The sequence below is a fragment of the Phacochoerus africanus genome, chromosome 8 (genome assembly GCF_016906955.1).
Source record: "Phacochoerus africanus isolate WHEZ1 chromosome 8, ROS_Pafr_v1, whole genome shotgun sequence".
NCBI lineage: Eukaryota > Metazoa > Chordata > Mammalia > Artiodactyla > Suidae > Phacochoerus > Phacochoerus africanus.
Window position 1 is genome coordinate 53,480,436 of NC_062551.1, and position 26,043 is coordinate 53,506,478.

Genomic DNA, 26,043 nt, shown 5'->3' on the forward strand with positions numbered 1-26,043 from the left:
GACAGCGACCCCTGAGGTCAAAATCCAAACAGGCACAGAATCAGAGAGAGAGAGAGGATGAGAAGACAGAGAGGTCAAGACAGAAAGCGATACATCAAGAAAGACAGGGACCAGGAGTTCCCACTGTGGCTCCCATTGTGGATCAGAGGTAACAAATCCGAGGAGTATCCATGAGGTTGCGGGTTCGACCCAATGTTGCTGTGAGCTGTGGTGTAGATCCCAGACGTGGCTTGGATCCTGAGTTGCTGTGGCTGTGGTTTAGGCTGGCAGCTGCAGCTCCAAGGGAACCCCTAGCCTGGGAACCTCCATATGCTGCAGGTGCAGCCCTATAAAGGAAAAAATGAAAGAAAGAAAGACAGAAAGTCAGACAGACAGACAAGGACAGAGGGGCCCAGAGATGGAGAATGAGAGACGGGGCCAGGCAGCCAGGCAAAAAAAGTGGTACAACTCAGGCCTCGAAGAAGAGAGAAATAGAGGCACAGAAACCCCAAACAAAGACTGAGCGTGTGGAGGGGAGGAGGGGGCAGAAAGAGACGAAGATGACAGAGGAAGAGCGAGAGCTTCGGGAGAAAAGGAAATGAGAGGAGTCGATGCCAAAGACCAGAGTGATAGAAGCTGAGGCCTAGAGGGAAACTGAGGCAGGAACAAGACCCATGGGCCAGTTCTTGCCCAGCTGTTGGGGAGAGAGTGGGGGACCCAGGAAAGCCCCGCACCCCTCTTTTTTTTGAATGGTGTCTCAGGCAAGCCCAATATCTCTCCCTTTCCTCTTTAATGAGACAGTAGCCAAAGCTGGAGGGACACTGGTTAGACTTAGGGAAGAACTTCCCTGAGGGCCGAGGGGCCCCTGGGCACAGGCAGGATTAATTGCCAAGATGTCAAGGAGGGGGGAGAAGAGGAGGGGATTAGGCAGACGGGCGCCCCTCCCCCTCCCGGCCAATGTCACCTCCTGGTGCCCAGTCGCGTCCCCCACCCGGGCTCCAGAGATTACCCTCCGAGATCCAGGCCACGGCAAATGACATCACTCCCAGCCGTGGCTTAAAATCTCCCCGTGGGAGGGGACCCGTTTCCTTCAGCCTCCGCTGTCTGACGCCGTCGTCCAGGACCTGGGCCACCAGGAGAGCCCCGTTCATACCTTTTGCAGGTGAGTGTCTGCAGGGCAGCGGAGGCGCTGGAGGCAGGGGTCTCGTGAGACAGGGGACGTGAGGGGTGGGAAAGTGGGTTCATTTAATTCATGGCTATGTTCTCAGTGTCTGGCACAGGGGCTGCGAAGAATGGGTATGTGGATCAGAGGTCCAACCTGACGTCTGGGGACGTGAGGGCAAGCGGCGACTGCAGCAGAGGGAGTGGGGGTGGACAGGGGACATTGGCCCTGGCATGGGGCCACTGGAGGATTCACAAGTGGCTTTTTGGGGGAGGTGAAGGACCAAGCTCTCCAGCTTCTAGGGCTGGGGGATTCTCACGGCTTGAAGGCGACTCCCTGGCACGACTCCCTGTTGTATTTTCCTTACAACTTTCTCCTGCCTGAAACTTTTTCTTCGCGTGTGTATTTTCCCCTCACCGCCCATCTACCCGCCCCCCCAACTTTGATTTCCTCCCAGTGCCTGGCATGGTGTTGGGATGCCTGCATATCTGTTGACAAGATGAATGGATGGACGGATGGATGGATGGACGGATGGATGACAGAAGTAGAGATACACAGAGCGCCAAGGTTTCACAGCCGCGATAGGAGGGAGAGAGGGGGCGCTGGGAATGCCAGGTCTTGGGGATCGCAGGGCTGGTGAACTGAATTACACGGGGCTCTCGCTGTCCCCAGAGGCTCTGGCTTCCCCCACGTCCAATCTTGGGTGGTGAGCATGACACTCAGCTCCTTGTCCCTTGGGTGGCAGAGCCAACACTGGGGGTGGGGGATCGTGGACTCTGGTGGAGGGCCCTGGACACTGCTGAGCTGAGGGTTAGCCTTGCTGGGGTTGATGTGGAACCACGTGGGTCTCTGTGAGGTCTCCCTGGACCTCAGTTTCCACATCTGCGAAGTGGGGACGATGACAAGTTGCCACCAGGATCCGGTCAGATGAGCCATGGGAAGGAAGCCCATGTCACAGGCCTGGGTGACCATGCGTGCAAGGGAGGGGGTGGCCTCTTCCCACCTTGGGGGACCCCGAGTAGATTTGGGGGTCAAGGGAGGGCTCTGGGGCCCAAGACCTCCGGGTTCTATTCCTACCTGTGCTGCTTACAGGGAGTCGACAGAGCCCCTCACAGTCTCAGCGTCCCCTTCTGAGAAATGGACATCTGAGCGCCGTGGGGCTGAGGAGAGCATCCTAAGAGGCAGTGGAGCTGGGTGGTCAGGAGGGGGCAGGCTCGGGGTGTGGGCCCTGGCTGAGCCCTGGCTCTGCCTCGGACCTGTGTGCTGGACCCGAGCCTCCGCTTCTCTGAGCCTCGTTTCCTCCTCTGTGGAGAGGTGATGACAATAGGTCCCACCTGGTGGGACATTTTCACTGGGTCCCACCTGAGATCTTGTTTCCGAGGCCCGGGGTGCGTGTCTGAGCAGCTGGGGATCCCAGCTGGAGGTCCTTCTGATCGTAGGACCTCCTTCCTGATGTGGGGCTGCCCCTTCCTCCCCTGCCAGCCCTTAGGTCTCCGCTGTCCAAGCACCTGCTCGGGTGGGAGCCTGGACCCGGGGCTGCTGAACCCCAGGAGCCCCGAGCAACAGCCTTGGGCCCCACTGGTTGGTCCCCGGGGCAGGGATGGTGGTCTCCCTGGCTCCACTGTTTGGGATTATGAAACATCATGGCCTTGAAATTCATCAGGCAGGTTGATAAAGGGTTGCTGTCAGGCTCGCTGTAAATCCTCAATGTGAGGTAGACGTTGTAGTTGTTTTCTGTGCTCCTGGAGGTCAGACACACAAAGCCTGTGGGAAGGGGAGAAATTCTGGAAGCCCTGAGACCATCAGCTGCCTCTGCTTGTTTGCCAGACCCAAGAAAGGCTTCAACGAGGGTCTAGTAGCATTTTGATTGGGAATCATTCTTTGCAGACAGCTGGTCTACCAAGCACTGCCTTCCTGGGTATCTGAGGCGTGGGCAAACCCTCCCTGGTGGAGGTGGTATCATTATCGGCTGCTTGGTTTTGGTTAAGCCCTTTCCTTCCCCCCAAGGCTCAGATTCCTGCCCATAGGAGGAGAGAGAGCTAGGCTTTCCTGGAAGACCAACCCCTTAGCCCAGTAACCTGAGGCAGATTCCACTGCGAAGAGGGGGTGGCTTTTGTTCCAAGCCCTGCAAATTGTTTCTGGAGGGCAAGTTAAACTAGCTTCCCTGTGTCCACTCTCTCTGGAGGTTCGGACGGAACGCCACTGCTCCTTGAAGAAGAGGGAGAGGACAGAGGGGGCTCAGACTGGGGACTGGGAGAACAAGGCCTCCAGGAGCCCCCCCACCCCAGGGTTGGAATCCTGGGTCCTCACTCACAGCCTGTGAGTGTCCCTGAGCAAGTCACGGTGCCAGAGACCAAGGATGTTTTCGTCTGTAAAATGTGAATGTCATGGAGCTCCCGTTGTGGCTCAGTGGTTAATGAATCCGACTAGGAACTGTGAGGTTGAGGGTTCGATCCCTGGCCTTGCTCAGTGGGTCAAGGATCTGGCGTTGCCCTGAGCTGTGGTGTAGGTCGCAGACGCAGCTTGGATCCCCCGTTGCTGTGGCTCTGATGTAGGCCGGTGGCTACAGCTCCGATTAGACCCTTAGCCTGGGAACCTTCATGTGCCACGGAAGCAGCCCTAGAAAAGGCAAAAAGACAAAAAAAAGAAAAGAAAAAAGTGAACATCATAGCAATACAGTCTCTGCCTTCCCAGGTTGTGCTGAGGACTGTTGAGAAGTCTTGTGTATTCGTCAGCCACAGACGGCTATGTAACAAGTTACTCCCAAACTTAGTATCTTAAAACCATACACATTTATGACGTGTAATTTCTGAGATCACAGGAATCCGGGAACTGTGTCGCTGGGTGGTTCTGGCTCAGGGTCTCTTGTGTTGCTGTCGTCAGATGTTAGCCAGGGCTGCAGTCCTCTGAAGCCCCAGCCGAGGCTGGAGAATCAGCTTCCCCAGTGGTTCATTCCCACGGCTGTTGGCAGGAGGCCTCAGTTCTTGTCATGAGACCTCTCCAGAGGACGGCTCGGGCATCCTCAGCATGGCAACTGATTTCCTAGAAGTCACACTGTCATTTCCACAATATCCTATTGGTTGCACACACAACCTGGCTCAGTGGGAGGGGACAACTCAAGAGTGGGAATACCAGCCACTGCCTAGGATGCCAACTTGATCCTTAGGATTGATGTGGTTGGAGTTTCTGTCATGGCTCAGTGGTTAACGAATCCGACTAGGAACCATGAGGTTGCAGGTTCGATCCCTGGCCTTGCTCAGTGGGTTAAGGATCTGGCGTTGCCATGAGCTGTGGTGTAGGTTATAGATACAGTTCGGATCCTGAGTTGCTGTGGCTCTGGAGTAGGCCGGTGGCTACAGCTCCGATTAGACCCCTAGCCTGGGAACCTCCATATGCCGCGGGAGCAGCCCAAGAAATGGCAAAAAGAAGAAAAAAAAAAGGATTGATGTGGTTGTTTTTTACTTTTATGATTATTATCAGCACAGAGCCTCCCTGTGACCATCTTAGCAGGTCCTACATAATCTTAGTCCCCTTCCCACTCTGATCGGTCTGCTCCAGTCACACTGGACAGTCGGATTCTCCTCCGCAAGACAACGTGATTCCAGCCTCCAGACATTTGCAGCTGCTGTTCCCTCTGCCTAGAGACTGCGAGCCCCGCTCCTCCCTCGATGATGTGGAGTTGTCGCTTTGCAGCTCCCAGGTCACCTCCCGAGAGAGAGGTCTTCCTTGATTGTTCACCTAAGTTAGATGCCTCACCCCCACCCCAAACCCTGTCTCTATCCTATTACTCTGTTTCATTCTCCTCAGCGTTCTCGAAACTCTTCAAAAGCATATCTTTCCCCACTCCAAAGCATTTCAATATTCTAAAAATCTGTTTCCTCATTCACTGTTTGTTTCCTTAACTGGGTCCTGGAAGTTCAATCCCATGAGAACAGAGGTGCTGTGTGTGTCTTATTTCTTGCTGTATCCCTAAATCCTGGGGCACGGGAGATTCTCAAAAAAGATTTGCTGTGTAGACGGTAGCACTTCAATTTTATTTTATTTTACTTTATCTTATTTTACTTTATTTTTTGCTTCTTAAGGCCACACCCGTGGCATATGGGAGTTCCCAGGCTAGGGGTCAAATCAGAGCTGCAGTGGCCGGCCTACACCACAGCCATAGCCACGCCAGATCCGAGCCTCATCTGCAACCTACACCGTAGCTCACGGCAACACCGGATCCTTTAACACACTGAGCAGGGCTAGGGATCGAACCCACATCCTCATGGATACTAGACGGGTTCGTAACCTGCTGAGCCACCATGGGAACGCCCCCTGTCATCCATTTTTTTAAGCATGTATTTTTTTCAAATTGGGAGGACTGGGGACATTGCAGGTCTCTGTCCTCAGCTAGCTGACCGAATTGGGGGAGACAGATGGAAACAGATTTATAAATGCCTCGTATTTAATACGTGTGATTCCTGAAGAACAGGAGAAAGAAAATGTATGTGGGTGTGTGTGAGAGAGACTGAGCGGGGGAGAGAGAGAGAACTCCTGTTCAGGGTGTGGGGGTGGCTCTCCTGGGAAGTGATGTTTGAACCCTGACCCGGAGGAGGAGGGGGATTAGCTGGTGGGAGGGGGCTTCAGGCTGAAGGAGAGGCATTCCTGGCCCCAAACAGCTTATTGCCAGGATCTGGAGAGGCTCAGAGGTCTCCTCAGGACATCTTAACTGGGGCAAGAGAAAGCCCTGGAAAGATCAGCTCTCTCTCTCTCTTTTTGGCCTTGCCCGTGGCACCTGCACATTCCTGGGCCAGGGATGGAAAGGCGCCACAGCGGTGACGACGCCTGATCCTTAAATGGATTCTCTCTCTTTTTCAGTAGATTGTATTGTTGTTTTGGTTGTTGAAAAGGTAACAGACACACACACGGTTAAAAAGCAATCCAAACTGTGAAAACAAGATGTGGATATAGGGAGTTCCCACCGTGGCTCAGAGGCAAAGATCCCAACTAGTAACCATGAGAATGCAGGTTCGATCCCTGGCCTCACTCAGGGGGTTAAAGATCTGGCATTGCTCTGTGCTGTGGTGTAGGTCGCAGACACGGCTCGGATCTGGGGGTTGCTGTGGCTGTGGTGGAGGCCAGCAGCTGTAGCTCTGATTTGACCCCTAGCCTGGGAACTTCCATATGCTGCAGGTGCGGCCCTAAAAAGAAAAAAAAAGAATTTATGTATATATGGATATAGCACAGCTACCCAGAGGCAGCCACTTTGACGATATATTGTGTCAGACTTGGGAATTTTCTAGGCATATAAGATATATATTTATATAAATATATATTATATTACATTATATATCTCTGCCTTGGTTTGCTTTTTTTTTTTTTTTTTTGCTTTTTCAGGGCTGCACCTGAGGCACATGGAGGCTCCCAGGCTAGGGGTCAAATCAGAGCTGTAGCTGCTGGCCTACACCACAGCCACAGCAACGTAGTTTCCGAGTCTCATCTATGACCTACACCACAGCCACAGCAACGTAGTTTCCGAGTCTCATCTATGACCTACACCACAGCTCACGGCAATGCCAGATCCTTAACCCACTGAGCAAGGCCAGGGATTGAACCTGCGTCCTCATGGATGCTAGTCAGATTCATTAACTGCTGAGCCACGACGGAAACTCCTCTCTGCCTTATTTTTAAAATCACAAGTGGTAGCATGCTATAAACACTGCTTAGCACCGTAGGTTTTTCCTTTAAATACTTATGTTCAAAGGATCTATTCCTTTGAATAGAATATATATTGTGTATATAATTTGGTAATGTATGATATCTAATATACATACATACCTATTGTGAAAGTGTAATTAAAAAGTTAGAATCTTTATTCAAAGGACATATTGAATATATAATATGGTATTATATATTGTATATATAATTGTGCATATAATTTGATAATATACATACATACTCTTTTTGTCAAAATGTAATAAAAAAGCCCCAAAAAACCTGACTCTCAGGCACATGAAAGAAGCGCATTTCAAAGATTTCTTTAAGTCATGAGGGAACCAGCTGTTTCAAAGGAGAATTTGAGCAAGAGGTTAATATTGTTATTCAGAAAGGAGTTCTGAGGAGTTCCCCTTGTGCCTCAGCAGGTTAAAAACCCATCTAGCATCCAGGAGGACGTGGGCTTGTTCCCTGGCCTCACTCAGCGGGTTAAGGATCTGATGTTGACACAAGCTGTGGTGTAGGTCACAGACACAGATCTGGCGTGGCTGTGGCTGTGGTGGAGGCCAGCAGCTACAGCTCTGATTGAACCCCCAGCCTGGGAACCTCCGTATGCTGCAGGTGTAGCCCTAAAAAGAAAGAAAGAAAAAAAAAAACAGAAAAATGCACTGATAAAAACTGCTCAGGTTAGATATGAAATTAGCTCAAGTCCTACAGGGCAGCAAAACTGTATCCTGTGAAAAGTCTTCCAAAGAGAATTCATTGGCAACCAAACTTCTAGAAATTACTATTTACCTTGTCAGAGTCTGGACCCCAATCGATAGTACATGATCAATTGAACAAGGCATAGTCCCCTAGAGAAGGCAGTAATTCTTAGTTTGTTCTGCTAGATGAGGCTCCAAGGCAGCCTGGAAGGGACATGCTGTCATCCTTTTGTCTCATTGCCAATTTTAGGATAATCTATTGTCTTTTTAGGTCTGTACCGGTGGCATATGGAGGTTCCCAGCTTAGGGGTCTAATTGGAGCTGTAGCCACTGGCCTATGCCGGAGCCACAGCAACTCGGGATCCTTAACACACTGAGTGGGGCCAGGGATGGAATCTGCATCCTCACGGATGCTCTTTGGGTTTTGAACAACTTTTTTTTCTAGAAGCGTTTTCAAATCCATTCATAGAGAGCAGCCTTACACTTTTTTAATGACTTCATTGTATTTCCTTGCATGGATGTGCCATAATCTTAAGATAACTTAATTTACCTAATTTATTCACCTACTTCCTATGTCCCCTTCTGATAGACATATAGGCTGCCTCCACATTTTGGTAATTATAAATAAGGCTGCGTTAAAAATCCTAGCTTTGGGAGTTCCCGTCAGGGTGGAGTGGAAAAGAATCGGACTAGGAACCATGAGGTTGAGGTTCGATCCCTGGCCTCGCTCAATGGGTTAAAGATCCGGAGTTGTCATGAGCTGTGTCGTAGGTTGCAGACTAGGCTCGAATCTGGCGTTGCTGTGGCTGTGGTGTAGGCCGGCAGCTACAGACCCCTAGCCTGGGAACCTCCATATGCCGCCACGGGTGCGGCCCTAAAAAGCAAAAACAAACAAAACATAAAAATCCTAGCTTTGGAGTTTCCATTGTGGCACAGCGGAAATGAACCTGACTAAGATCCATGAAGATTTGGATGTGATCTCTTGCCTTGCTCAGTGGGTTAAGGATCCGGCATTACTGTGAGCTGTGGCATAGGCCAGGCAGCTGCAGCTCCAATCCTGCCCCTAGCTGGGGAACTTCCATATGCCATGGGTGCAGTCCTTAAAAAAAAAAAAAAAACCAAAAACTTAGCCTGGGAGTTCCCTTGTGGTGCAGTGGATTAAGGACCTAGTCTTGTCACTGCCGTGGCTCAGGTTGCTGCTGTGGCATGGGTTCAGACTCTGGCCCAGGAACTTCCACATGCTGCAGGTGAGGCTGAAAAAAATAATCCTAGCTTGGTGTGTGTCGGGGGGATAAATTAGCCGTTTGGGATTAAGGGATACAGACTAATGCCTATAAACAGATTAACAACAAGGTCTTACTATAAAGCACAGGGAAATATACTCAATATATTGTAATAAACTATAACAGAAAAGAATATGATAAAGAATGTATATAATATAGTTTAATATATTGTAATATAATGTAATATATATAACTGAATCACTTTGTTACACAGCGAAAACTAACACACATTTTAAACCAACTGTAATCCAATAAAAAAAATCCCAGTCTATGGAGCATGATAATGTGAGAAAAAGCATGTGTATAGGTATGTATGACTCCATCACCTTGCTGTACAGTAGAAAGCTGACAGGACACTGCAAACCAGCTATCATGGAAAAAATAAAAATCATTAAAAGAAAAAAAAAATCCCAGTGTCAAATCTTTGCAAACATCTGCTTGCAAATGGTAATAATTCCCGCAGTTTTGTAGCATTTGCTGTTTCAAGCATCCAATGCATATTAATGCCTTTGATCCTCACGTCAGTCTAAAGACGTGCTATTTTCATTCCCATTTTCCAAAGAGGTGACCGAGGGGCATTGAAGGTAAATTGCTGGGACCAAGGAAAGATGGTCTTTCTCTTCGATAAGTGGTTCTGGTTGGTCCTGTCCACATTGCCACCAGACTGACATGGGAAGTCTGGTTCTCAGCTCTGGGGACCAGCCCTGGTGTCACCAAGCCTCTTTGATCTTCGCCAACCTGCTAGGTCCGAAACGGTCCTGGAAGATTGTCACTTGCTATCATTTTACTATGACTCTCCCTTGGGGTGACCAGCGGTCCTGATTTGTCTGGGACTCTTCCCGATCTGGCACTGAAATCCCACATCTCTAGAAACCCCTCCATCCCAGACAGATTGGGACAACGGGTCACCCTACTTGCCATGATTCTGTGTGAGGCTGAACATCTTTTGGCAGGGGCTGGGGAGCATACACAAAAAAAGATCTGGAACAAGGGAGTGGCAGGAAGATTTTTTTTAAAGAATAGAGTAGGAGAGGAGTTCCCGTTGTGGCGCAGCAGAAACGAATCCGACTAGGAACCATGTGGTTGCGGGTTGGATCCCTGGTCTCACTCAGTGGGTTAAGGATCTGGCGTTGAGCTGTGGTGTAGGCCTGATTCGACCCCTAGCCTGGGAACCTCCCTATGCTGCTGGTGTGGCCCTAAAAAGCAAAAAAAAAAATAGAGTAGGGGAGTTCCCTTGAGGTCCAGCGAGTTAAGGATCTGGTGTTATCCCTGCAGTGGTTCATGTCTCTGCTGTGTTGAAGATTTGATCCCTGGCCCAGAACTGCTTCAGGTGTGGCAAAAAAAAAAAAAAAATAGAGTAGGAATAAGAGCTTCCATTTAGCGCTCTGGCTCTCTGCTTTGACAAGCGACTCCGTGAAGCTTTGACGCCCTTAAGCAGAAGGCTGTTTTATAGGTGGAGAAACGGAAGCACAGAGAGAGAGGGGAGGTAAGTGGCCCAAGGTCATGTACCTGAGGAGAGACAGAGGCAGGACTGGAACCACCCTGTGATGAACCGCTGAGGGCCTGAGCACCCCCTTCTCTTGCAGCCCCGCCGACCTGGGCCCCAGCATCCCCGGAGACCATGATGGCGTATATGAACCCGGGGCCCCACTACTCCGTCAATGCCTTGGCCCTAAGCGGCCCCAGTGTGGATCTGATGCATCAAGCTGTGTCCTACCCAAGTGAGTATGGTCCTTCTCCCTGCCACCCCAGGATGGTCCCCATCTTCTGAGGACCTCTGGCGCCCCTCGGAGTAAGATGGGCGCTTATGGGGTGACATCAGGATCCCACAGCAGTCAAAGGTGTTGATATGCAAATGCAAAACACGGCTCCATATCTCTTAAGGATGCAAAAAAGCACCCCCGGGACAGACACGGGAATTTAGAAGAGTGGTTCCCTCTGGGGTGAGGGCGGGATGCACCTGGGAGGAGGACACAGAGGAGTTCCCATCAGCCAGCTATGCTTTATTTCTCAGAGAACAAAGCTTTCCTTCTCCTTCCGCCCCTCTTCTCCTTCTTCCTCCTCCTTTGCCTTTTTTCTTTTTTGGCTGCCCTGTGGCCTATGGAGTTCCCTGGACTGGGGTCAGATCTGAGCCGTAGCTTCGACTTACACCACAGTTGTGGCAACGCAGGATCCATAACCCACTGTGACCGCTTGGGGATCGAACCTGCGTCCTGGTGCTACAGAGACGCTGCCGATCCCATGGTACCATAGAGGGAACTCCAGGGGGATTATTATTATTATTTTGTCTTTTTAGGGCTGCACCTGCGGCATATGGAGGTTCCCAGGTTAGGGGTCATATAGGCACCACAGCCATCGCAATACCAGATCCAAGCCACGTCTGCAACCTACACCACAGGTCACAGCAACACCAGATCCTTAACCCACCAAGCGGAGGCCAGGGATCAAACCTGCATCCTCATGGATACTAGTTGGGTTCGTAACCTGTTGAGCCACCGTGAGAACTCCTAGGACCAGCCGCTTTCGTAGGCTGGATTGTAAAAAATGATTGGATATCCAAAATGTTATGTTTCAACTGAATGCCTTTGTGCACAAGATAAAAACCAAACTCTTATACCTCCCTCCATGGCTAAAGCCAGCTCTCATCAGGGTGAGGCATGAGCCCCCAAATGACAGGCAAAGGAGGACCCCGTTTCCCAGGAGCACAGAGTGAGGACTAGGAGTTCAGGAATCAGCACCCCCTTAGCCAGGGCAGAATGAACATCCAGAAGGGGCTTCTCAGCGTCCCACACAACCTCTGGACCTCACACCTAAAGATGAAGAGAAGAGGGGCTCAGGTCACCAGAGGTCCCATTTTCCTGTCCCCACTCCAGGCGCTCCGAGAAAGCAGCGACGAGAACGGACCACCTTCACCCGAAGCCAGTTGGAGGAGCTGGAGTCCTTGTTTGCCAAGACCCAGTACCCGGATGTATATGCCCGGGAGGAGGTGGCTCTGAAGATCAACCTGCCCGAGTCCAGGGTTCAGGTGGGATGCTCTGGCCCCTGGGCCCCTCTGACCCTTCCTGGGACCCCGAGGGGAGGGAGGAGGGAGAGGTCACAGAGTAAGAGCCAAGTCATAAGGGGCCCTAATCATCCTTTGCCCCGTGGTTTCCCTGGCTTCCTCTCTCCCTCCCACCCCTTCTCCCTCCACTCCAGCAACATGGCCCTCTGGTTCTTCCTTTGACACGCGCACCCAGCACACGCTTGCCTCAGGACTTTTGCCCTCTCTGTTCCCTCTACCTTCCAGGTAGAGTCCTCATCACCTTGGTCAAGTCTTTGCTGATTAACCAATCAAGTCACCTTGCCAGTCGATGCCCCCTTTCTTGACGTTTGAGGTTGCCACCTTCTCCTGCCCCCCCTACTCCTGCTGCTCCCCCTTATCCTGCTCAATTGGTTCTTCTCAAGGGTGGATCACGTTCTAAAAGACTATGTGATTTGCTTACTTACTGTTTATTTATAACCTCTCCCGCGCAACTAGAATGTCAGTTTCACTGGCGGGTCCCCCGAGTCGTAGAAGATGGTTATTCCATGTTTATCAACCCATTGAATGGGTGGACGGATGCATGGATGGGTAAATGTATATATGTGTGTTTGTATGATGGCAGGTATGTAAATCTGGTTAGATGAATGAATGTACATATGTTTGTGTGACTGTATGTGTGAATATATGTGTTTGTGTGATACTGTATGTGTATATATGATTGGATGTATGAATGTATGTATGACTGCACGTATGTGCATATGACTAGATGGATGAATGTACATCCATCCATAGATACATGATTGTATGTACGATGTATATACGGATGGATACGTGCTTGTTGGCATGATAATGTATGAGTGTATATGACTGGAGGATGAATGGATGCATATATTATGTTTGTAGGTATATATATACACAACTGTATGTATATGCATATGAGTTGATAGGTGAATGTATATATGAGGGATTGTATGTATGTATAAGTGATTAGATGAATAGATGGATGGGTATATATATGTTTGTATGTTGCATGACAATATCTGTGTATATATGACTGGGCAGATGTGTACATGTATGTATGTGTATACTTACAACTATATATATGTAGGATTGTATGTGTGTGCATATGATTGTACATATGTGTATGTGTGTACAGTTGGCTGTATGAATGATTGGATGGATTGGATGGGTGGGTGGGTGGGTGGATGGATGGATGGGTGGGTGGGTGGGTGGATTGGATGGGTGGGTGGGTGGGTGGATGGACGGATGAATGGGTGGGTGGATGGATGGGCGGGTGGATGGATGGGCGGGAGGGTGGATGGATGGGTGGGTGGATGGGTGGATGGATGGATGGGTGGGTGGATAGAGTGATCTGTAACTGATCGCAAAGTGGAGATCTATGACTCTGGTATGTCTCACCAATAAGCATCATCCTTCCCGGGCATCCTGAGGGCTCTCCTGGGCCTCCTCCCCACTCACCCACCCTGATCTCCCTCTCACCCCCCAGGTCTGGTTCAAGAACCGCAGGGCTAAATGCAGACAGCAGCGGCAGCAGCAGAAGCAGCAGCAGCAGCCCCCGGGGGCACAAGCCAAGGCTCGCCCTCCCAAGAGGAAGGCAGGCACTTCTCCAAGATCCTCCACGGATGTCTGTCCGGACCCCCTGGGCATCTCGGATTCCTACAGCCCCCCTCTCCCTGGCCCGTCAGGCTCCCCCAGTGCAGCAGTGGCCACTGTGTCTATTTGGAGTCCAGCTTCAGAGTCCCCTTTGCCTGAGGCGCAGCGGGCTGGGCTGGTGGCCTCAGGCCCTTCTCTGACCTCAGCGCCCTATGCCATGACCTATGCCCCCGCCTCTGCTTTCTGCTCTTCCCCCTCAGCCTATGGGTCGCCGAGCTCCTATTTTAGTGGCCTGGATCCCTACCTTTCTCCCATGGTGCCCCAGTTGGGGGGTCCAGCTCTCAGCCCCCTTTCTGGCCCCTCTGTGGGGCCCTCCCTGACCCAGTCCCCCACCTCCCTCTCAGGCCAGAGCTATGGCACCTACAGCCCTGTGGACAGCCTAGAATTCAAGGACCCCACTGGCACCTGGAAATTCACCTACAACCCCATGGATCCCCTGGACTACAAGGATCAGAGTGCCTGGAAGTTTCAGATCTTGTAGAAGACACTCTTCTCCATCTCTCGTCCAAACGGCCTCCCTGCACGTCGTCTCCACCTGCCCTGGGGTGGCATCCCTGAGAAAGCGCCAGGAGATGGCCATCCTTCCCAAGGTCATGGCCTCTTTGGCTCCAGGGCAGCTTAGCCCAATACGGTCCACCCCTTTCCTCCTGGGGAAAGAGGATCCCTTCTCTCTCCTGGCACTCCATAGGTCTTAGGAATTCTCTCAATCCCCAACACTGTCTCAAATGGAATCACACGGACATTTCAAGCCATGAGCCCCAGACTCGAGAAACTGGTGCTGAGAATTTGCCCCGAGGAGAAATGAAACCAAACTCGTAGTTGATTTGGGATGATGTTTAGGTCAGAATCATGGTGCCCTTGAACCAATAGGTCAGGAAGTTTCATTTCTTACCTTTCCATTTGGGACACTTCTTTGGTATAAGTAGAGATCCTTCTAGAAATTCCAAAGACAGACTTTATGAAGCCCCACCAGGGAACCTTAGGCCAATTATCAGCTATGTTCAGAAATTCATTTGGCAGTTTTACAGATTTAACAAATGTCAGGTTTACATGGTAGGTTTAGGGGGCTGTTTGATATGTATTTCTTCTTTCTTCTTCGTTTCTTCTTAAAGACATTTCATTATTCATTCATTTGGACTTTGAGAGTGGGCATATTGATAGGAAAATGGAAGGCAAGTTGACCGTTTCACGTCTACTCTGTTTTCTTTGGTTCTAGCAGTTTCTAAAGGTGAACTTCACCCAGACATTGGAGGGACGGTGGTGGCTGTGTGGTGTGCACCAACTGTGATTGTAGGTATTTCAAAGAGAAGAGGAGATGGACAGGCTTCCCATCTGTAAATATATGAGAGATGGGGGTGGGGTGACAGAAGTGGCTTTGGAGGCAACCCCACATCCCAAACACACATTCCCTCTTTCAGATGTTTTGTTTCCAGTTTCAATTGTGGGATTGGACAATAAATAGAGCTTGGCCTGGGATGCTTTCCTGGGGCAGCCCTGTATTTCTTTCAATATACTCTGACTCAAGGCACAGAGACAAGCAGTGTGAGAATCTGGAGAGGGATTTAGGCAATTTGACACTCTGGAAGTTTGGTGCTTTGGCACCTACGTCCTCGGAATGAGTTCTTTTACTTCTGGGTGGGAGAGGCAGGAGCCACAAGCCTTTCACTTGTGGGTTTCCCAAAGCAAAGGCTGAAAGGAGTAGAGCAAGAAGGAGATGGCGTGCTGGTAGATGCTTAACAACGGGTTCTCCAAGGAAGAGGAACTCTCTGATTTGTAGCGTTTGCCCATTGCTGTAGTGTAAATTCTCCCGCCACAGCTGATTTCAAGGTGCTAACCTGAGGTCCCTGAACTTGGAATTGGGAAGAGATCCTTGTAATCTGTGCTCCCCATCTAAGACAAGCTGGCTGCAGACCCCCAGACATACAGAAAGGGACGTCAGGAGGGAGGCACAGTGTGGAGAGAGTCTGGTAGGCATCCGATGCTTTTTCCTGGTCCAGGCTTGGAGAGGTCCATACAACCTGGGCCCCCAGGGCACACTGCAATGACTGGGGCCCACAAAGATGGTTTACTCAACACACCACTCGATCATATCTCATGAGCCTGAGTCACGCTGGGACATGAGGCTCAGAGGCTGGATGAAACATATGCACAGAGAAGGAGAGCCTATGCTGGGGTATGGGATGGAGGAGCCAGGAAAAATTCACAGGAGAGGGACAGGTAGGAGATGATATTGTGTTCTGGATTCTGTGCAAAAGTTGGGACCAGGATGCAATGTCCATTATTCCTTTTTCAGAGAGTCATGTCTGTGCTGGAGGCTGGGGTCTCAGGTGTCGCTGAGAGTCTCTCCCTATCCCACAGAGGAGAGCATGTTTTGTACAAACAATTCAAAGGCAGCTCAATGAGGGGGCCTGGGGAGGGCTTGAAGGATGGACCTGACGTTCTGGAGGAGGATGGGAAGTTATAGAGGCTGGGGGCCACAGTCACGGGCCAGTGGGGGTCAGATTTAGCGAGCCCTATCCTGGGGTCTTCAGAGAGTCTTCGAGGAGTTGGATGGAGAGAGGAGTTGAATCTGTACGAGAGATTCCAGATTCCTTTGGGTCAGCCTTCTGAACGCTGGTTCTTTGGCTGTCCATTGTGAATGCAAAAGTCCCTACTTTCTCAAGCCAGGATGAGTGACAGGGGAGGTGGGGACAGAAACACGAGGCCGGGAGCCTCCCTCCCTCTTGCGTCAGACCCTCTGTCCTCTCCTTTCCCACTCACTGGTCTTCCACTGCTGGCCACCTGTGGAGTGAAACATGATTAAAATGTTGAATTCTGCTTAATGTCTGGGCAATTCATCTTGTTTCCGGGGAGGGGCAGATGGGGGGAGGTTAAGGTAGGGATTGCTCTGTCCCCTCCCCCTCTCCCCTGCCTTCTGTCTCTGGGAGCATGGGGGCATCCACGTGCTTCCTCTGTCTGGTCACCGTCTTGTCTCTGACATCTCCCTAAAGCCAATTAAGTAAGGACGTAGGCTCCGGACAGCCAGCTTCCCCCCGCCGTGACCTTGATGGGCCTCTCCCTCAGTGCAAGGGGGTGATGACCATGCTTCCTGCCCCAGTGGTCCCTGTGGGGATGGCAGCCATCCTCATCAGCCTCCGGTCCTCTGCGGTTCAACTCACACGTCCCCCTTTCTCCTGCCCTCCTTGACACCTTTCACCTCTTCTCTCTGGTCACTTTCAGTTTCCCGCCATTTCTTTTCCATCTCCCTTCTTCTTCCTCCTCTTCTTTCTTCTTTCTCCTTTTTCCCTTCTTCCTCCTCCGTCTCCTCCTCCTTTTCTTCTCCTTCTTTTTTTTCCCTCTCTTTCTCTCTTTTCCTGATTGTGGAGTCTCAGCCATTCATTCCTTTTTGCTGGTTTTCGTCTTTTTCTTTCTCTCCCCTTCTCTTTCCCTTTGTTGTTCCCTTTCCATTTCTCCAACTCCAAGTCATCCATTTATGCTTTTGTCTCTCTCCGTCACTGAGTCCTGAGTTAAAATGTGTGTGTGTGTGTGTGTGTGTGTGTGTGTGTGTGTGTGTCCAACACAGAACTGATGAGTTCAAGAGACTTTCTCTCTGAGCTGGTCCTGTGACCTTGGGCAATTTCTTTCTCCCAATGTCAGTTTCCCTCCCTGCAATATGAGACATTGAGAAGACCTACTTGGAGAGAATGAGATGAAATCATTATGCTAAGTATTTGGTCTTGAACTCTGGTCCACGATACGAGCCGGATAAACAAGTATGTATTTTTTATGGTGAAATAGACACCACTTGAAATCAACCATTATCATCATTTGATGTTGTGCAACTCAGCCATGTTAAATACCTTCACAGAACAACCAAGACGCCAAAGGCCACATATCATGTGATTCCATTTATATGAAAAGTCTGGAACAGGCACATCCATAGAAATGGAACGCAGGTTAGTGGTCAGAGGCTGAGGGGAGGGGAAACTGGGGAGTGACTGCCGAATGAGCACGGGGGTACCCATCTGAGGTGATGCAAAAGTCCTGGAACCAGATAGTGACTCAGCAATTCCAGCCCTAAGTGTAGACCCTGAAGATTTGAGAAAGATGTTCAAACAAAAATGTGGATATGGCCTTATATCCATAGCAGCGCTCTTCATAATAACCAAAAAGAAGGAAACAACCCAAATGTCTATCTTGAAGACATTAAGCTATAGGTTTAGCTTAAGACAAAATTTTCCTGAAATTATATCTGCGCCATCCATAGCAGCTTTATTCATAATGGCCTTGAACTGGAAACAGTCCAAATGCCCATCAACAGGTGAAGGACTGAACAAAATGGTACAGACAATGGAATATGCCTCAGAAATACAAAGGAGTGAGCTCCTGGAGTCCCCTTGTAGGGCAGCAGGTTTGGTATCTGGTGTTGTCACTGCAGCAGCTCAGGTCGCTGCTGCAGTGCAGGTTCGATCCCTGGCCTGGGAACATCCACGTGCTGCCTGTGAGGCAGAAGGAGGAAAAAAAGGAATAAACACCTGGTGTGCCTAACAGCATGGATGGATAGCATGATAATGAGCAGAAGAAACCAGGTTCAAAGCATAACATAGGGTAGGATTCCACTCACAGGAAATTCTAGAAAAGGTAAAACTATAGTGGCAGAAAACAAATAGTGGTTGGAAGGAGCTGGGAATCAGGATGGGATTCACTGCCAAGGGACAAAAGTGAGCCTTTTCGGGATGCTAGAATTGTCCTGTATCTTGACTATGGTGGTGGTTCCATGACTGTATGCGATCACCCAAACTCCCCAAACTGTATGGTCAAAGCGGGTAGAATTAAAAAAAAAAAAAAAAAAAAAGCAGGTAGAATTTAGGAGTTCCCGGAGTTCCTGCGGTGGCTCAGTTGTTAACAAATCTCATTAGCAACCATGAGGACACAGGTTTGATCACTGGCCTCCCTCAGGGAGTTAAGTATCCAGTATTGCCATCAGCTGTGTAGATCAAAGCTACAGCTCCAATTTGACCCCCAGCCTGGGAACCTCCATATGCCACCGGTGCAGCCCTAAAAAGACAAAATAAATAAATAAATTTAAAAAAAAAAGAATTTAGGAGTTCCCATCATGGCTCAGCGGTAATGAACCCAACTAGTATCCATGAGGATGCAGGTTCGATCCCTGGCCTTGCTCGGTGGGTTAAGGATCCGGCATTGCCGCGAGCTCTGGTGTAGGTGGCACACGTGGCTCGGATCCTGAGTTGCTGTGGCTGTGGCACAGCAAGGCAGCTGCAGCTCTGATCCTATCCCTACCCTGGGAACTTCCATATGTCTTGGGCACAGCTGTAAAAAGGAAAAAAAAGTAGGTAGAATTTATAGTATATATAAGTCATACATCTATGACTTGGAAAGAAAGAAAAGAAAAAATTTACCGAGCAGGTACTATTTGCCAGACCCTGGAGAAATCCAGCCCTAACGCTTTGATTTCTCAAAACAATCCACCATCTCATGATGATAGCATGCTGTGATTATCCCATTTCAGAGATGAGCAAACTGAGGCAGAGGGAGGTCAGGTGACCTGTCCAAGTTCCCACAAGTAGGAAGACGTAGACCTGGGGTCTATAGTCATCATGTTGAGATGCAGATCCTCTTGGCATCTCACCCGCCTCCCCACTTTTGATCCTGTCTCTCATTCTTGCTTCTCTCCTGTCTGTTTCTATCTTCTTTGGTCTCAAGCTTGAGTGTCTTTCTCTCCTCTCTTTTCCTCTCCCTGGAGGTCCTCTCTGCTCCCACCTCCACATGTCTCCGTCCTCCCTCCTGTTCCTCCTGATCTCTGAACCCCTCCCTGGCTGTTCCCTCTGTCCCCGAACAGGACTAATTTAGCAAATGCTCCAATCCGCTTATGATAGTCCAGCCTCAGCAGAATGGCAGGGGAATTAGCAGGGATTAAGTTCAGATGCATGACCCACGGCAGGGAGGGAACATCGTGGAGACAACTGAGTTTTAACTAAGTGATGCTGCCCTCCACCCTCATCCCCTCCATGTGAAATCACGCCTGGGACACCCAATGGGAATAAAAGCAAAACTACAGTCTTTACAGAGCGCTTACAGTGTGCCAGGCGCTTCTCTTGTGTTGCTCCCTCCGTGAATCTTCATCACAACCTCATGAGGTAGGGACCATCCCCCATCTCCCCTATGTCAGGGATCCAGAGGGGTTAAGTAACTTTCCCAAGGCAATAGGGATCTGGGGATCCCATTCCAGCTCTCCTTATACTTTTCAGGTTAATGAAGGAGAAACAGGCTTGAGATAAGAATGGAATGGCGCTGAGTCCACAGAGCATGCAGGTGCAGCCCCTGTTGGGTGATGTCAAAGATGACGGCTCTCAGCCCCTCGAAGTACGGAGGAGATGAAAGAGAGGGAAAGAAATGAATGGGGGTAGCAGTGGAGTGGGAAATGCGTTCCAAGGGGAGGAACAGAAAGCAGAGCAAGTAAGAGATAAGTAGGAAGAAAAAGAGACACGACAGACTTTAGGAGGAGGGTTTGTGCAAAGTATTATTTCTTCTTCAATCCTGTATAGAATTCACCAGTGAAGCGTATGGGCCTGGAGGGTTTTTTTTTTTTTGTCTTTTTGTCTTTTCTAGGGCCACTCCCGTGGCAGATGGAGGTTCCCAGGCTAGGGATCGAATAGGAGCTGCAGCCACCGGCCTACGCCAGAGCCACAGCAACGCCAGATCCTAGCTGCGTCTGCAACCTACACCACACAGCTCATGGCAATGCTGGATCCTTAACCCACTGAACAAGGCCAGGGATAGAACCTGCTACCTCATGGTTCCTAGTCGGATTCGTTAACCACTGCACCATGATGGGAACTCCAGGCCTGGAGGTTTTTTAAAAGGAAGGCTCATTATGTATTTCCTTATTTAACATGGGTGCAATTGTTCATTTAAAATTTTGTATTGTGTCAGTTTCAGGAAGTTGTATTTCTTCAGGAGTTTGTACATTTCCTCTGCGTCGCCAAGTTTATTGGCGTATGCTTGTTCCTCATACCCTAATTTCCATTTGATTTATCTATAGTATTAAATGATAGAGCAGCCATCAGATAAGAAGGAAGACTAAACTCAACCATCATCTCAAGAACTTAGAAATGAGGGAAGAAGTAGTAAAGATGAGAGCAGAAATTAATAAAGTTTAAAAATGTACAAGAGAAAAAACAACAAAGAACAAAGTTTTGCTAAAGATTAGGAAGTTCCGTTGTGGCTCAGCGGTCATGAACCCGAATAGTATCCATGAGGATGAAGGTTCGATTCCTGGCCCTGCTCAGTGGGTTAAGAATCCGGCGTTGCCTCGAGCTGTGGTGTAGATCGAAGACATAGTTCCGATCCTGTGTTGACGAATATGATTTGGATTTGATTTTAAAAAATGAGTGTGTCTGCTGGAGCACAACTGCCATTGCTCTGGGAGGTAGATTCTTCAACTCTTTGGGCACCTGAAAAATAGGTTTTATGGGACAAAACAATATTCTGGAAGCTTTCCCCCATGGTGGTTCAAGGGAGCTATGTTACAGTATTGTCAGGGGCTTATGGAGGCAGACACTGAGATAATCCCCTTGTCTGGATGGGGGAACCCAGGCCTGGCTGGGGAGGATGACTTTGCCCAAGGTTGGGCAAATGGGACGGAGGAAGGGTCACCAAGGATCCCAGCTGTTCAGATGCTGCACTTGGGATGTTGAAAGAAAAGCAGCTCCCCGCAGCCTGGCCGGGAAAAGACAAAAAGACCAAAAAAAAAAAAAAAATGTCCAAACCACGAAAGTGACTGATGTCCCCTACACACGCCAATTTGAGTGACACGTTGTATACAGATCCCAGCTCTAGTCCCACTCCATCCTTTTCACATTCTCGATGAAAGACTTAATCAGACAATGACCTCCATTTCCTCATAGCCGCCAACCACGAGCAAAACCGCTCTTTTGCCCCCTCCCCAATTGTGCTAAAACACACAGAACACAAAGTTTAGCATTTTAACTTTTTTTTTTTTTGATGACCACACCCGAGGTGTATGGAAATTCCTGGGCTGGGAACTGAATCCGAGCCACAGCTGCAACTGACACATCCACAGCAATGCTGGATCCTTTCACTCACTGCACCAGGCAGGGGATTGAACCTGAGCCTTCCCAGCGACCCAGGCCACTCAGGGGCCCAAGCTGCTGCAATCAGCGCCTTAACCCACTGTGCCACAGTGGGAACTCCTTAACCATTTTTTTTTGTCTTTTTGCTATTTCTTGGGCTGCTCCCGCAGCATATGGAGGTTCCCAGGCTAGGGGTTGAATTGGAGCTGTAGCCTCCAGCCTACGCCAGAGCCACAGCAACACGGGATCTGAGCCACGTCTGCAACCTACACCACAGCTCACGGCAACGCAGGACCGTTAACCCACTGAGCAAGGGCAGGGACCGAACCCGCAACCTCATGGTTCCTAGTCGGATTCGTTAACCACTGCGCCACGACGGGAACTCCTCCTTAACCATTTTAAAGTGTACAATTCAGTGGCCTTAAGTCCATTTAGAATGTTGCGCAATCATCACCTCCATCCACCTCCAGACTTTTCCTCAGTTTATTTATGTTTTAATTAATTAATTTTTGGGTTTTTTTGTCTTTTTGCCTTTTCCAGGGCCGCACCCGCGGCATATGGAGGTTCCCAGGCTAGGGGTAGAATCAGAGCTGCAGCCGCCGGCCTACGCCAGAGCCACAGCAACACGGGGTCCGAGCCGTGTCTGCAACCTACATCAGCTCATGGCAATACTGGATCCTTAACCCACTGAGCAAGGTCAGGGACCGAACCTGCAACCTCATGGTTCCTAGTCGGATTCGTTAACCACTGCGCCACGACGGGAACTCCTGGATCTTTCCTTTCTTATATAGGTCCTTTCAAATATTCTCGTTCTGAGATGCATCTAGGGTTCCAAGGTGTGAGTTCTTCCTCGAGGCAATGAGACAATGAATTTGCTCAACCACTGACGCTCTCTTGATGGCCTTTGGCTGAGGGTATTGGCAGCTCTCACCATGTCTGCCTCAAACGCCAACATACACTCCCCAACACGAGAAAGCCACAGTCACTCCCTAACCCCTCATCTACCAATCTCAAGCATGACACCTCTTCTAGAGCTTTGAAAATCTGTTCATGAAGATGTTACATTTAAGAGTTCTCATTGTGGCTCAGCAGGAACGAACCCGACTAGTACCCATGAGGATGCAGGTTTGATTCCTGGCCCTGCTCAATGCGTTAAGGTTCTGGTGCTGCCATGAGCTGTGGTGTAGGCTGAAGACATGGCTCAGATCTGGCATGGCTGTGGCTGTGGCTGTGGTATAGGCCAGCAGCTGTAGCTCCAATGAGACCCCTAGCCTGGGCACCTCCATGTGCTGCGTGTGGGTGCAGCCCTGAAAAGCAAGGGAAAAAGAAGATGTTACATTTATTTCCTTTAAAAAGTAGACATGCTACTGCATAGCACAAGGAACAGAATCCAGTCTCTGGTGATAGAATGATATGAGAAATAATATAGAATAATAATATGAGAAAATAAGATGAGAAAAAGAATGTATATATGTGTGTGACTAGGTCACTGCCATAGAGCAGAGTTTGAGAAACACTGTAAACCAACTATACCTGAATTAAAAAATTTAAAGAATGGGAGTTCCCATCGTGGCGCAGTGGTTAACGAATCCGACTAGGAACCATGAGGTTGCGGGTTCGGTCCCTGCCCTTGCTCAGTGGGTTAAGGATCCAGCGTTGCCGTGAGCTGTGGTGTAGGTTGCAGACTCGGCTCGGATCCTGCGTTGCTGTGGCTGTGGTGTAGGCTGGCAGCTACAGCTCCGATTAGACCCCTAGTCTGGGAACCTCCATATGCCGCGGGTGCGGCCCCAGAAAAGGCAAAAAGACAAAAATAAATAAATAAATAAAATAAATTAACGAAAAAAAGTAGGAAGAAAGTGGCTTTGAATCACCTCTGACAGACCAAGGACGTTACTAGATTCTCCCCTGGTGACGTTACTAGATTCTCCCCTGGTGACGGCTGTTTCACCAAGTGTCTTGGTGACCAGTGTCTTCCCAGCCACCTAAGAAGCAGAAAAGCTGTCCAGTTGCAGCAGCACGAGGCCAGAAAGGAAGCAGAGTAAAGATCCACTTATGGTCAGACGCCCCCGCGAGCGGAAGTTCAGAGCGTGATGGAAACCAAAGACCAAGCTCTCCTGACTCTGCTTCGCCTCCTATCCCATCATTTAGTCAATTGTCATCTCGCGCTGATGACAATAAAAGCCCCCGGGGGGAGGAGCATCGTAAGGCGTGTCCTCCCCTGACCCGGGTCCCCAGGAGACCCGGCGCCAGCCAGGAGTTCAGTCTGATGCGCAGACCCTGGTCCAAGCAGCCCGGGGAGCCGGGAAGCTGGGCTCCTGGGACCCAAGTTCCTGAGTCCACCAGGCAAAGCAGACCCAGTCCATTCACCCGCCAAGGAGAAGGGCAGCACCCAGGCCGTCTTAGCACAGAGGGTTCCTGGAGGCTCCTAGGACAGGGCCCAGAGCAGCAGCTGATCAATAATCAAAGGATTAATCCATCACTTTGAGTCCTGCCAGGGAGTGGGGCTGAGGGTGGGGCCGGAGAGGGTGGGTCCCAGGGCCCTGAGGGTGTGTGGGGCAGGAAGCTGGGATATAGGCCCCAGGCCCTGCAAGCAGAGCCTCAGACGCAGACAGCAGAGCACCAGTGAGGACTCAAGCGCTGGAATCGAGAGATTCCATGAGAATGAGTGAGTCTGGGCCGCCAGGGGCGGGCTGTGAGCTGGGCTGTGGTGGGGGGGGGGGTTGGGTCCCATGGCTGGGGCTGGAGGCCTCCTGGGCACCCAGAGACGGGCCCAGGGCTCCCAGGGGGCTTCCTGGGCGGTGCTGTGGGAGGACTTAGTGGGGTTTGGGGAATGGAATCCCATTCCTGGGCCCAGATGAGCAGAGAGCCTGGCACGCAGTGGCCCCTTCAGCCCTTGGCTAGGAGAGCCTGCCTTGCCTGTCGTCCCAGGCTGGGGGCCCTGGAATATCCCAGAAGCTGTGAGCAGGCCCATTTCAAAGCTGTGGATGCTGAGGACCAGAGAGGGGCAGGGGCTGGGGCTGGGGCTGGGGCTGGGCGGTGGAGAGCCGGGGTCTGACCAAGCACACCTGTCCAGGTGTCACACCTTCTCCTCGCACCGCCTCCTTCCTGCCCCCAGGCCTGAGCCCCACCTGCTCCCCAGGGCCTGGCCCAGCCAGGGGCTGGGTGCCAGGCAGGCTGGGCTCAGCCATCCTGTTGCCCCCTTGGCCAGGTGCCACGAGCCGTTCAGGACACCCGAAGAGGCAGCGGCAGGAGCGCACGGTGTACACCAAAGTGCAGTTGGAGATGCTGGAAAAATTCTTCAAGAAGAATGAGTTTCCGGGCTACCAGGACCGCCTGCGCCTGGCGGCCAGCCTCAGGCTAGAGGAGCACAAAGTGCAGGTCTGACCCCCTCCCTCTCCCCCCTCCCCCCTGCACAGGACCCGCTCCCACCTCGCCCACCACCTACCAAGGGCACCCACAGGCAGCGCGGCAGGTGGGGCGCAGCGAGGCCAGAGGGGCCGAGTGCCGCCCTGGGTCACAGGCGAGCAAGGGGTCTCCCGGGTGTAGACCCACGGCGGGTCCCCGAGTCCACCTCAACCCGGTGCCAGCCTGATCCAGCCCCGCTGTTGCCCCCCCGGGGTCTCCACGCATCCGGACCTCGGGACCTCTGACCCCGGGGACCCTCTCGCGCAGACCCCTTCCTGGCCCCTGGGCTCGCAGGGTCCCCAGCCCTGCCCCTCCTGCCCTCTGCCCCCTCCCCGGGGGCCTCCTGAACCCCAGGGGCCTCTAACTGGGTCGGGGGGGGGGTGTCGGTGGGGAGGGGGGGAGCAGCCTCAGAGCCGCCTGCCTCTCACCCCTGGTCCTGCTCCCCTGTCCCCCAGGTCTGGTTCAAGAATCGCCGGGCCAAACGCTCCCGGCTGGAGAGACTGGCCAAGGGCCAAGGCCAGGGGACCCCCGATGCTCCCACCGACCCCGGCGGTTGTCGCCGCCGCCTCCGCCGCTGCCGCAGGCCCCGCGTTCCCAGAGGACCCGGGTTTCTGGCGCCCCCCTCCGCCCAGCCCCGCGGGGATGCTCCCTGCCCCGGAGCCCAGCGTCTCCAGCGGCGGCCCGGCCCTGTGGGGCCCGGCCCAAGGCGCCCGGGCGGAGGTCCTGGCTGTGCCAGCGCCAGTGCCAGTGCCAGCGCCGGCTCCAGGGTGGCCTCAAGACCCCTACGATCCGACCTTTTGTCCGGGGTCTTGTCCAGTTCCTGATTTTACAAAGATATTCTCACTCCAGGACCCCTCCCAGGAGCCCCCCTCCTACCGGCCATCTGGGTACCAAAGATAGCTTTGCGGATGGGGAGGACTTAGCCTCCAGGCAGTTACTGAATTTATCGGTCATTGTCGCGGCAAAATCCTGCAGACCCCGCGGTGTCGGCCCGCGCGGCGCCCACGTGGATGCGGGGAGTGGCTGA

General features: G+C 51.2%; 2 protein-coding genes across 2 annotated transcripts; both read left to right on the forward strand.

Annotated features, from left to right (window-relative positions):
• The first annotated feature begins 1,055 nt into the window (after positions 1-1,055).
• On the forward strand, positions 1,056-16,340 carry CRX (cone-rod homeobox). Its single transcript, XM_047791060.1, has 4 exons — positions 1,056-1,141; positions 10,409-10,543; positions 11,696-11,847; positions 13,352-16,340. Exons 2-4 carry the CDS (start codon positions 10,444-10,446, stop codon positions 13,997-13,999), a joined length of 900 nt encoding a protein of 299 aa, XP_047647016.1. The 5' UTR covers positions 1,056-1,141; positions 10,409-10,443; the 3' UTR covers positions 14,000-16,340.
• TPRX2 (tetrapeptide repeat homeobox 2) lies at positions 15,699-26,043 on the forward strand. The gene is made up of 4 exons (XM_047791351.1): positions 15,699-15,735; positions 24,820-24,989; positions 25,472-25,736; positions 25,913-26,043. Exons 1-4 carry the CDS (start codon positions 15,699-15,701, stop codon positions 26,041-26,043), a joined length of 603 nt encoding a protein of 200 aa, XP_047647307.1.